The 12,305-nt window shown below is 39.9% G+C and overlaps 2 protein-coding genes across 2 annotated transcripts in view; both read right to left on the bottom strand.

Annotated features, from left to right (window-relative positions):
* The window catches only part of ST13 (ST13 Hsp70 interacting protein), a 28,376-nt gene extending 25,916 nt beyond the window's left edge, over nt 1–2,460 (bottom strand). Inside the window, exon 1 of the mRNA XM_033116065.1 lies at nt 2,054–2,460. Coding sequence (XP_032971956.1) covers nt 2,054–2,163 — 110 coding nt within the window. The 5' untranslated portion in view covers nt 2,164–2,460. The remainder of the gene's footprint in view (nt 1–2,053) is intronic.
* Nucleotides 2,461–8,022: 5,562 nt separating this feature from the next.
* Nucleotides 8,023–12,093, bottom strand: DNAJB7 (DnaJ heat shock protein family (Hsp40) member B7). Its single transcript, XM_033116066.1, is given in 4 exon segments — nt 8,023–8,695; nt 8,698–8,947; nt 8,949–9,180; nt 9,182–12,093. Coding segments are annotated over 4 exon segments (852 nt in total). The 5' UTR covers nt 9,319–12,093; the 3' UTR covers nt 8,023–8,462.
* Nucleotides 12,094–12,305: the final 212 nt, after the last annotated feature.

The following is a 12,305-nucleotide window of genomic DNA, read 5'->3' as shown; positions in this document are numbered from 1 at the left end:
TTTGCTGTTAAATTTTAATGAAGACACCAGGCTTCTTAAGCTGTGTTTTTCCTGTTTCAAAATACAGCATCCAGGAATGTATGTAGGGTGACATCCAAACACAGTCCTAATACTCTAACTTATGCTAAAGCTTCAGGAAGTGACAGTCCTGCCAAGAAATGTATTAAATTAAATCTAATCCTAAGGAAAGATCAGACAAACAAATTGAGGGAAATTCTACAAAATAACTGGCCAGTAATTAAACTGCCATGGCCAAGAAAATCAGGGGAAAAAACTGAAGAAATGTTTCAGAATGAAGGGAATTAATAAGAGACATGAAAATGAAATGCAACATGTAATTAGGAAGATTAAATTAGATTAATGCATCAGTAATACATTTCCCGAGTTTGATGGTTGTATTGAGGACTATCCCTGTTTGTAGGAAATACACACTCTATGGTGTTGGGGGAACAATATTGAAAATAGTTCAGGATAAAAGTTCTTTGCACTGCACTTCCAATTTTTCTGCAAGCAGAAATTGTTCTCCCCAAAATAGAAAAATTTTAAATTTGGGAGGAACACACAGGAAGATTTAGTTATAAGCTGGATTTAGAGTTTCTCACATTCCAAATTCTAGTTAACTATGGAAAGTAATGCTCGTTCATAGCTACAAAAATTTCATTTAATGCCTCCAAGGTTTTAAAACAAGCTATTAATAGTTCCCCGCCAAAAACTGCAAATTGGACTTGTCAGTGCAGGCTTTTTAAGTTATCAAGTAGAGCTGGTGCAGACCTTCCTCATGTGGGATCACACAAGACCAGTCATTCTTCTCTTAAGTCAGTAACATTCAATCTACTTTGCGCTATAGTTGCGTAGGCACATTTACAAAAAAAAAAACAACAACAACAACAACAAAAAAAACTGGGTGTAGATAGGAAACTGGAGGGGAAGGACTGAGAAATCTCTTAAGAGGAAAAAATTACACCATCACAGACAACGTTGATAGATTTTTAACTGAAGTTTATCCCTGAGAACAAGCTGGTTGGAAGAAATACTCTTTCAAATGTTTGGTAATCACGGGTTCATGTTTCCCTATAAAAACACTAAAATAAACATCAACGTTTAGGGTGTTACCTCATATGAGTTACACTGCTCTGCACTATCGCTATTTATCACCACAAGGTGCAATTTGTATGTCATCTCCTTTAAATTCTCTACCAATAGTAGTGATTTTTAAAAATCACTTCGGGGAAGATTTCCTTTCTCCCTTAAATTCCCCTTTAATGTGTGGAATATTAATCTCTATTATATGTAAATATCAAAACTAATTTCTGTATTTATTTTTCTGTATCCCTAAATAAACTGTACTTAATCCTGTTTCCTACCATCTGGCACAATGCCTGTTTAATTCCGTGCACGTAGGGAAGTACTCGAGTTAAAGGTAAGACTAGACCATGGAAACATCCCTGTCCTTGAAAAATCATTTTTCTTAGTGTTTGGAGTGATGGCACTGCCGCCACGAAGGTATACGTGATCCCCAAAATAATTTTACGCACTTAGAATCGCTATACGTTTAAAGGTAATTAAATACAGCTATGATTTTTATAACTTATTAAATAAGTTATTATTACAACACTATTTAAAGATAGGACGTAAAGGAGCTGCCGTGTGTCACTGCAACCTAAGCAGGACACCAGAGATTTCAAGAAAAACAACTCCATGCGAACGCCAAGTCTTGCAGCACTCCCCCCGCCCCGCTCCCGCGCCTGGCGCCCAAGTCCCCGCAATCATCCGCATTTATATTTCGCCCAAGACACACCCCTGGGGACCTCAGAGTGCAGCGACTCAGCGCTGCCTCGTCCTTCCCCGCCTCTATACTAAGCTCCCCGATCCTCCATTAGCCCCTGGAAGTCGCCTTCCTTTCCAAGCCAGAAAGCGAACCACAACGAGGCGACGACTCCGCCGGCCCTCGTCGCGAAGCCGCCCACCCATCTGCCCCGCGCCATCTCCGGCCTAGCTCACCCTCCGGGTGTCCCTCTTCCCGCCCCCAACGGTCTTCCGGCCCGGGTCTCACCTCTCCACCCACTCCCTCAGGAAGCGCATTTCTTCGGTGTGCAGAACGCTCGGGTCCTGCTTACACATTTTCACGAAGGCCCGAAGCTCGCTCACTTTGCGGGGGTCCATGGTCGGCAAGCGGCGGGAGGCGGCGGGCGCGGCTGAGGCTGCAGCCCGATTCCAGGCCTGGGCACTAGCTCAGCGTGACCGTGTGGAAGGGGGCGGCTGCCGCGAGGCAGAACAAACTAGAACCTCCCTAGTCGCTGGCTCCTCCCACCAACGGTCTCGTGACCCCGGGTCCTTCGCCTGTTCATTCCTGCTCTCTTCACCTCTGCTCCTGCGCACTGCCTAGAACCTTCTAGAAGTGTGGCTGTTCGTGCCGTTGCCTGCCGCTGTACGCACGCTGATATTCTGAACTCTGAATCAGTTCGCTGGTTGGATCAACCTACATGGTGCCTGAGAGGAGGCGGGAGCTATCAGCCCTTGCAGGGTGTCACTTAGCATCAGATATTCTGTGAGCGTGACATTAAGTGGAACATGACGTCATGACGCCAAAAGGGCCAACCGGCTGAGCAGTGGTCACAGCTCTGGCGTGATGTCAGCATTTTGCGCCACCGTGGGAGGAAAGCCCGGGGGCCGGCGCCACCGGAAGGGGAGGGGCGCTTGGCCCGGTATCCTGGCGACACAGCCCTGCGGGGGCCCTGGCTTCTTCGGCCCCTTTCCTCCTTTGCTTCCTGACGCGTGAGCGAGACCATCATGCTGTGGTTACTCTCAGCAACTAAGCTGGTTCCCGCCATAGCAAGTGCCCGCAGCCTCTCAGGTCAGACTCACCTCCACTGTGTCCCCTACGGGGCTTGCTCTCTGAAAAGCCTGAGGCGCCCCAGAAGGATCCAAGTTGGTCTCAGGCGGTCGCTGGTTCGGCAGACCCTTCTGCTGGGGCCTGCACTCCCAAATCCTCTGTGAGCTCGTCGGATTTCTTCTTTACCTGCTGCTCTTGGGGAAGGGTGGGCCCTGGGTTCTCTCTACCGTTGAGGTATTCTGGGAAGCTGAAATGACTGCAGAGTGTGCCACCCCCAGAGGGGCTGTCTTCAAACTTACTGGGACTCACAGAAGTTGTGTCAGTTATCACACTTGATTAGGTGACAACGTGTCTCACATCAACTAGCTTTTGTTTCTGTTAGGTTAACCTAAAATCCTGTTCTCGTGTTTTCAGAGTTGACTTGAGAACTGGGTCCAGAATGTACAAGAACCATGTTTAGTAACAAATCCTTTGAGCAGTTCCTCTCAGAAGAAGTAATGTTTGGAAATACTCCTCGGGCTTTTTATGTCTGAAAGCCCCATTGTAAAGACAAGATGAAAGAGTCCAGGAATAAGGGAGCCTATTTTTTTAGGGTGTATTCTATCCCGGGCAATTAATCTGATAAACAAAGTTTGATCGATGAAAGCTGAATCATCTACCTTGCAGGTGGATCTGCCATTGGATCACATTTCAGTGTTTGGGGCCAACGTGTGAACCAGAGCATATGGTATTTAACATCAAAGCTATGTCTTGGCATATGTTTCTTATGTTGGTATAATTGGAATTATTGAAAATGGAATGGTAATTAAATCAAGACTTATTATACTTGCCCTAAGAAAAGAAAAAGTAACCATTTTCCAGTGCACAGACCTTGCTCTTCAGTTCTAATAGTTAAGCTGCCGAAAGCTGCCCCGTTCCATGAAAGTAAGTGAACAGGTGAATAGATGTGCAATTAGTCCTCATAACAGAAGCCACAACCTATGATTTGGAGCTGGAGCCATCCTTTACTTGTGACTTTTTTGGGGGGATTTGTTGAGGCTTTGTGTAAAATCTGTTTAATCAAGATTTAGGACTAGATACTATTATACACACCAAGATATTTGAAAATTTTATTCATTGTGCTTCACTTTGCCTCAATGGAATAAGTAAATTTAACCACCTGTTATTATACAGAGGGTGCCAAAAAAATGTATACACATTTTAAGAAAAGAAAAAAACTATTACAATTGTAACTGAATATATACCAATAACAAAAGATGAATACAAGTCACATTTGACTTCTGCAGTTACAAGAGGTGCTCAAAGTGGTTACCATCAGTGTCCAGATACTTGTGATTACAGCAAACTACTGCTTGAGCAACGTTGACCTAAGTGTCCACTTGGATACATTTTTTGGTACCTTCCCCCCACCCCCAAATATAGGCTTTTTGAATGAATGAGTGCTCTCCTTGGATTTTCACAAGTCCAATAAGTTAGGGCAGATATCCTCATATTACTGATGGGGAACTGAGATTAACACAGGATCACAAGTAGCAAGTCAGGAATTGTAGCTGTATGATTGCGGTCTAGTCCTTTTTCTGTTACACCACAAGGTCTCACTCTGGCTTAGAGTCCTTTGGGAACTTTTTATTGAGCCAGAAAGAATGTATCTTCATTCAGTTACCTTTGAGTTAGTAGTCATTGTCGATGAATCTTCACTTCCCTGGAGTTGCTCACAGTCTACTCAGGGTGACAGACAACAGACAAATGACGGTAGAGCAAATAATGGTAATAGAGTCTTGACTCAAGTGGAGTCTTGACTCGAAAAAGGCAGTGATGGATTGTAAATCTTATGTTATTCTGGGATTTTTCTAAGTTTTAGAATTTGAAAATTCCACTCACCTGAGGGGCTCATAAATAGAACGTATATTACCTGTAGTACTCTTGGTTGCCCTTTTTTAAAAAGGCTCTGAGTACAGAGTATCGAGTACCATAGGAAACTTTCTCATCTATGAAAGGCATGCATTCCTGAAACGATAATGTTTTAACTAGCTTAACGTTAACGTAGTGTGGTTTCTAGTGTGGTTTCATTCGTTGGACTCTGCAGATATTAACACCATCTAGTCATCTGAGAAAAAGCAAAATAAAGCACTAATGATGCATAAGTAAGTTGTATTTTAAAAGACTGCATCATTTAAGATAAATATAAGACTGAGAAGGGGAAGGGAAATATTGAAAATATTAAAGAATTAGTACAGAATAATTTTTAAAAGACAGTTAATTCATTCAACAAACATTAACTGAGCACCACATATGAGCACTGAGCATAAAAAAGTTTCTACCATCAAAGGACACAGAAAAAAAAAAAGCAAGTAGTTGTAATATATCATGCTAAATTTAGTGAGAGAGGTCCAGTGGTGGGGAGAAGGGAAAAGAGATATTTTCTGGGAGCAGGAAGGGGCAAAGTGGAAACGTGGACATGCCTTTAAAGATTAAGAGATACGTGATTTGAGACCTGAAAGGCGGCTTTCACCAAGCAGAATAGAGTAATGGAACCATCCTGGCAGAGGGAACGTGCAAAGACATGGAACTCAGACATAATGGCTGGTACAAAGCTTTGCAATCCTTAGTAAGCCTGGAGGAGCTTTTTGGAAATATGTTTCTGGGCATGTTAATAGGTGTTACACCAAAATGGTTCTATGGTCAAATAAGTACAGGGAATGCTACATCTCAGAGTGCCCATGACAGACTAATTATAAGTCTAAGAAGGAAATGTTTTTGGCAGTAATTTGCAAAATGTATTTGACCGTGGCGCCCTTTTTTTTAATGAGTCTTGAACTGGTATCCCTTGGAACATATTTTAGAAAAACTTGGGCTTAAGCATGAGATGTGTAGGAACAGGTGATAGAAAATCAAGTTGTGAAGAAAGCTGGTGGCTGGTTCCTGGAGGACCTTTTATATTATGTTAAGAAACAATGAGCTTTTTCCTCTAGGCAGTGGGAAACCATTGAATAATTTCAAGCTATTGAAGATGACTAAATCTGAATTTTTGGTTATCTGTTAAAGAGTGAGAAATGGACTGGAAAGCATGTCATTTCATTCTTAAATTTTCAGACACTGGTTTTTGCATTTGTTGGAAAATTGCATTTTTTTCAACTGATTAATCCCACGAACATGATGACAGCTAGAACTCTACTAAATATCACATTTTATATAAGTATCATTTAAAATACTCTAGGATTTTATGATTTTATTTTCTGAAAATGAGCTATAAATGCTAATTGTCTCCAGTCCCTCCTGTAGAATAAATGACCTTTCCTTCCCCTCCACCTACCAACTAAAAATCAAACAAAATTAAACAAAAGCTCACACTATTGTAAGTCATTTTAAAAAACCAGGTATTATAATTCTTTTCTAGTTTGCAAATTTGTTGCACTGCTAAATACCACTGAACTGTATTTCGCCAAAGGCGATTGAGTTTTTGTGCTGCTAGAGTATGTGTTCCTATCTTTTAATCACATTAAAATTTACAGTAATTACATTTCTAAGAGACGAAAGATTAAAATAAGTAATGTCAATAGATCTTGCTAAAAAGGAATAATTCAGTGACAAGGAACATGTAGGATGCAAGTCAATGCAGGCAATTCTTTTCAGTTGCTTTATAAATGCAGGCTTCTCAAATGTAGCACATCCAAAACTTAATACCTGCAGTCCTATCTCAGATGATGACAACTCCCTGCTTCCAGTGGCTAAGGCCCAAAACCTTGACTCCTATCATATCCACATCCAGTCTGTTAGCAAATTCTGTTTGGCCCTACCTTTAGAATATATCCAGAATTTGATCACTCTTCCCCACCCCCACCTCCATCACTCTGGACCAAGCTACTGCAATCTTTTGCCTGGATTGTGGCAATAACCTGATTTCCCTGCTTATTTTCAGTCTGTTTTCAATGACAGCAGCCAGCGTGGGTTTGTTTAAATATGTCAGATTATGTCACACTTCTGTTCAAAGCCTCCAGTGGAGTTCTGTCCCACATACAGTAACAAAGTGCGTATTGTGATCTAGCAGTCCCTGTGTGATCTGACCTCTAGTTACCTTTCTTATTTCATTTACTTGCTCTCTGTCGGCTACCACTGATCTCTATGTTCCTCAGAAAAACCTTACACAGCCTGCCTTAGGGGTGTTGCACTTGCTATTTCTTCTGCCTGGAATTGTCTCACCAGATACCCACGTGGCTAACTCTCTCTCTTCTTGAGATCTTTACTCAGAGGTAACCATCACTTTTCCCTGGCTACCTTAGGTAAAATTTCAACCCTCATCTCCAAAACTTCTATTCCCGTTCCTTACTTTAGTTTTTTTCCTTAGCACCTGTGACTAACATATTTTACTTAATGTTTGTTTATTGTTTCTCTCCAGTTTGTAAGCTTTGTGACAGCTAAGATTTTTGCTGTTCATTACTATATTCCAGGTACCTAGAACACTACCTGACAAACAGTAGGTACTCAAAAAATACTGATATTTCACACATAATATAGCCAGATTGATCTGAGGAAACCATGGTAAGTCTGGCTTTAAAAAAAAAATTGTAAAATACAACATAAAATTTATCACATTCGTTTTTAAATAAACGAGTACAGTTGTAAAGCATATCTCCACAACTTTTTCATCTTGCAAATCTAAAATTACACCCATTAACAACAACTCTTCCTTTCCCCTTCCCCCCAGCCCCTGGTAACCACGATTCTACTTTCTGTTTCTGTGAATTTGACATATAAGTAAAGTCATAAAGTATTTATCTTTCTATGAATGACTTAGTTTCACTTAGCATAATATCTCAAAGTTCATTCATGTTGTAGCATGTAACAGGATTTCCTTCCTTTTTAAGGCCGAATAATATTCCACTGTAGGTATATGCCTGTATCTATTAATATTTTATGTATTCATTAATCAATTGACATTTGAGTTGGTTCCACCTCTTGGCTATTGTGAATAGTGCTGCTGTGAACATGGGTGTGCAAATATAAGTCTGGCTGAAAAAAAAAAAATATATATATATATATATATGTAAGTCTGGCTATTTTTAAATTAAAAGAAAATACTTTTATACTTTAATTTTTAATTTATAGAGTCTTTAAATTATGTGTCAAATGTTCTGCCTCTATTGGAAAAAAAAGTCATTTCATGAATAATTATATAATCTAAACCTGTATATCTTAATATATTTTTAGTTCCTAAGGCTATACATATTTCAGAAGTTTGTATAGTAGTTTTAATTAGAGAAAAAGAATGAAATAGATCATAAATGCTACTAAAAAACCTATGTTACGTAAATATTTAGCTCAAAAACAAAAGTAAAACGATCTTTGCCGTTTTCCAAATTCTTAACATCACCGTCACCACAAACTCATCTTTTTCTGACATACCTAATCCATACAACCACTGACCAGATGTCCACAATCCTGCTAAACATGTTAAAAACATAATCTTAGTATATAGTCATAAACACGTTATCCGCACAGCTGTGATTAACCAAAACACAAAGAGTCACGTTCAAATGTTACGTGAACATAATGTGTTTGAAAAGTCAATTTAACGATTCCTTTTGGTTGACTTCTTATACACCTCTTTATGTTTCTTTTTTCTCCTCTTTTACCACCTTCTTTGATCCTTCTGAGAAAATAGAGGGATCCCTGTTGCTGGTGACCCAGCTGGCTCATCATTGTCCACAAAAGTATATTCAGATACGTGTTTAGGGCTGTAGGACTTTGGTGAATAATTGTTGAATGACTGTCTTCTCCAACTGCGTTCTTCTGCAGAGTCCTCTTCATCTGCCATACCATTTATCAGGAAGGACTTCAACTCACCATCATCTTCAACTTCTCCTCATCATTCTCAATAATTCTGTTTGTATTGGTATTTCTGCGATTAACAATTTTACCTGAAGTTGTAAAAGATATGTAGTTGGCCATCCCACTGTCATCAAATGCCAAGGAAGAGAAGGAATGAAGGCCCTCCTGGCCCAGTGAACTGTATGGTGTATATCTTGTATCATATGAAGAAAATTTCTCAAAAGCAGGATAGTCACTGTAGGTAGAGAAAAAGGATCTTGCCCCTCTTTTTTCTGCTTTCATAGGAATTTCTTGGACTATTTAAAATGTCCTCGAGTGAGTCTTCAAATAAATGAAATGAAAATGAGTCCCTTTTACCCCCAAATTTTTTAAAGACATCATCTGGCTTACAGAATGTGAAGCCATACTCAAAAGAATCATCAAAATTACTTCCATCTCTGCCATTTAATCCTTTGCCACATTTATCATAAATGTCCCGTTTTTCATCATTTGATAATACCTCATATGCCTCAGCTACTTAATTTTCTCTCGGCCTCTTCTTTATCTTCTGGATTTTCATCAGGGTGCCATTTAAGCGCTCCTTTATGATAAGCCTTTTTAATGTCCTCACATGAACCAAATCTCTGCACTCCTAGATCTTCATAGTAACCCACCATGTTTTGTTGGAAAGGGGTGCTCTGGGTAGTGAGAACCACAGCTTCCTCTCAGCTCAGGCTGTGCTGGTGATGGTAGAGTGACTGCAAAGAGGCGCATTTTTACATTGGAGACAATGTGATTACTGGGGAGCACTGCTAAGAGATCCTAGGATCCTGGTTGTGTGGTAAGCAGAGTTACAAGCTTATGTCAGAGAGGGCTGCATTATGGTGTCGTTCTAGGGTTGGGCTAGGGACCGGATCTTCCAAATGGAGCCGGTCCAGAGTCATACCAGACCATTCTGAACCCTCTGGACTGTTTCCCCTGTATTCTCTGGCAGCCTCAACAAATACCTTGTAAACCAGTGGGACCTGTTGTTGATGGCCACCTTATGCCATTTGCATAGTATGACCTCCAGGTTACTGAGCCTTAATAAGTTACTTCCCAGTTCTTCCATGTTTTGGTTTGGAAAAAGGAAGAATTCGTGATGAGGATTCAAAATATTCCAACAGTTGACATATTTGTGTTAGTCAAGAGACTTACAGTTCAGTAGGAGATACAAACAAGTAACTCAATTATAGTATAATAAAGGCTATGATCGGGGGAGCACTGCAATCATGAGAAATACCTACCCCAGAAGTGGGGTGTCAGGGAAGGCTTCCTGGAGAAGTACCCTAACTATACAAGCTTTCTGTGTGCCTGTGCTGAGTCATTTGGGATGACGGTATCTTTGCCCACTTCAAGTTTACTACTATAAAATATATACTTAAAGAGTTTGAAAATTGTGCATTTGTGTCTCCAATATATAATTATTGAATGCCTGCTTTGTGCAAGGCAGTTTTAGCCACTGGTGATAGATAACAGTCTTGAACAAAGAAATGCCAGTTTTCATGGTGTTTACATTATAATGGAGTACAAAGAATAAATAAAAATCATTGGAGATAATGTGATATGTGCTCAAAAAAAAGTAGTGTGACGAGGGCAGAGAGCTACCTTAGGTTGGTTTTAGAAGACCTCTGAAGAGACGACATTAGAGCTGAGACCTTGATGACAGAGTCAGCCATGTGATGACCCAGGACAGTGGCTGCTGCGATGTGGATTAGATATTGTGGGGTTTTTCCAGTTTTGAGCTATTACAAATAAAGTTAGCGTTCATTTCAAGTATTGTGGGAAGCAGACTGGGAGGTGTACCCTGTTTCCCCGAGAATAAGACCTAGCCAGACAATCAGCTCTAATGCGTCTTTTGGAGCAAAAATTAATATAAGACCTGTTCTTAATATTATGTTAGATAAAGTAATTTTTCTAAGGCTACGTAGCTTGTTAGCAAAAAATCTAATATTTAAACTTGAGTCTGTCTGATTCCAAATTCTGCTCTTTCCACTATATCTCATTTCTTGGGCCAGAACTTAAGAGTTTAGGATCTAGACATTTCACAAACATGTATTGAGAACCTATGATACAAAGAGGAGTTAGAAAATAGAAAATGCTGCTCTCAAGGAATTCATATAGTTGGAAAAACATCGAAAATCTAAGTTCAATAGAGTGAAAGTATAACACAAGGATTTGCTTCTGTCATTATTCCCCCTCCTTTGATCCCTCGCCCCTTCCAGCTGCTGTGCCATTTTTCTCTGATCCCTTCACAATAAAATTTCTCAAATTCATTGTCTCTACTTGACGTCTGTGCTTTCTTCCATCCCATTCTTTCCTTGGCACCCTCCCAATCTAGCTTTGATCTTCTTTCGCTTTTCTTTTTTCCAGTTTTATTGCAATATAATTGGCATATAACATTGTATATGTTTGAAGTGTATGACATAATGATTTAATATATATATATATTGTGAAGTGATTACCAAAATCAGTTGTTTGTATCTATCACCTCACATAATTACAAATTTTTTTCTCATGATAAGAACTTTTAAGATTTACTCTTTTAGCCACTTGCAAATATGCAACACAGATTGCTACATACAGTCACCATGCTGTACATTACATCCCCAGAACTTATTTATCTCATTATTGGACATTTGTACCTTTTGACAATCTTCACCCATTTTGGCTGCTATCTTCTATACTCTACTAAAATTATTCTCGGCAGGGCCTCCAGTGACATCCACGGTGCCAAATCTAGTTGTCTTTTTGCCTCCTCATATTAGCATATTTCACTTGATGCAGCTGAGCACTTCCCCATTTTTGAAACACTTGTCTAGCTTCCCAGATACCACATTCTTCTAGTTTTCTTCCTTTCTCCTGTGCTTTTCCTTCTCACACTAAAATAGTACAGTACCTGGACTTTATCCACACCATCTCCCTGGGTAATATCCAGTCCCAGGCCTTTAGATACCATCTATATTCTTATGACACCTTCATTTATATATCTAACATTATACTTTTCCCCTCTAAACTTAAGACTGCCTATTTGACCTCTCCATTGGAATATCCAATAATTATCTCAATCTTTTCCATTGCATTTAATGATATAAATACCATCCACCCACTTGTTGAAGCCCAAAACCTAAGAATCCTTAATTTCCCTGTTTACTCCCTGCATCTAATCAGAAGCCAGACTTACTGGCTTTTGACCTTCAAACTATATCCCAAGTCTAATCACTGGGGAGATGAAGTCAAATAGCAAATCACCCCTGCCTTCCAAAAGTTTGTAGTAGACTGGCAAACTAAATTAGTGTAATGACGAGCAGGGAAAAGAAAGAGGAGCACATGCTAGAGTGGGACTAATTTATTTAGCAATATGCAATAGCAAAAGACAAAGGCAATTAATAGAATATGCTAATGACAAAGTAAAGGTGGTTATGACATATATATATTTGTGTGTGTGTGTATACACACACACACACACACACACACAATGATATGCCAAAGAAGCTCACCAAACCATGGGAAAACACCACTGGAACAGTCAGGAATCAAAACCTTGCCAGGTCTACAGCTGGGAAAGCTGAGGCATCTCCCACTGCTGCTTGCTAGTTCCCAAGCATGCTAAAATGAAGAATCA

This window comes from Rhinolophus ferrumequinum, chromosome 10 (assembly GCF_004115265.2).
Source record: "Rhinolophus ferrumequinum isolate MPI-CBG mRhiFer1 chromosome 10, mRhiFer1_v1.p, whole genome shotgun sequence".
NCBI classification, from domain to species: Eukaryota; Metazoa; Chordata; class Mammalia; order Chiroptera; family Rhinolophidae; genus Rhinolophus; species Rhinolophus ferrumequinum.
The sequence above is the reverse complement of the archived record's forward strand: the minus strand, read 5'-3'. Positions and strand labels throughout refer to the sequence as shown.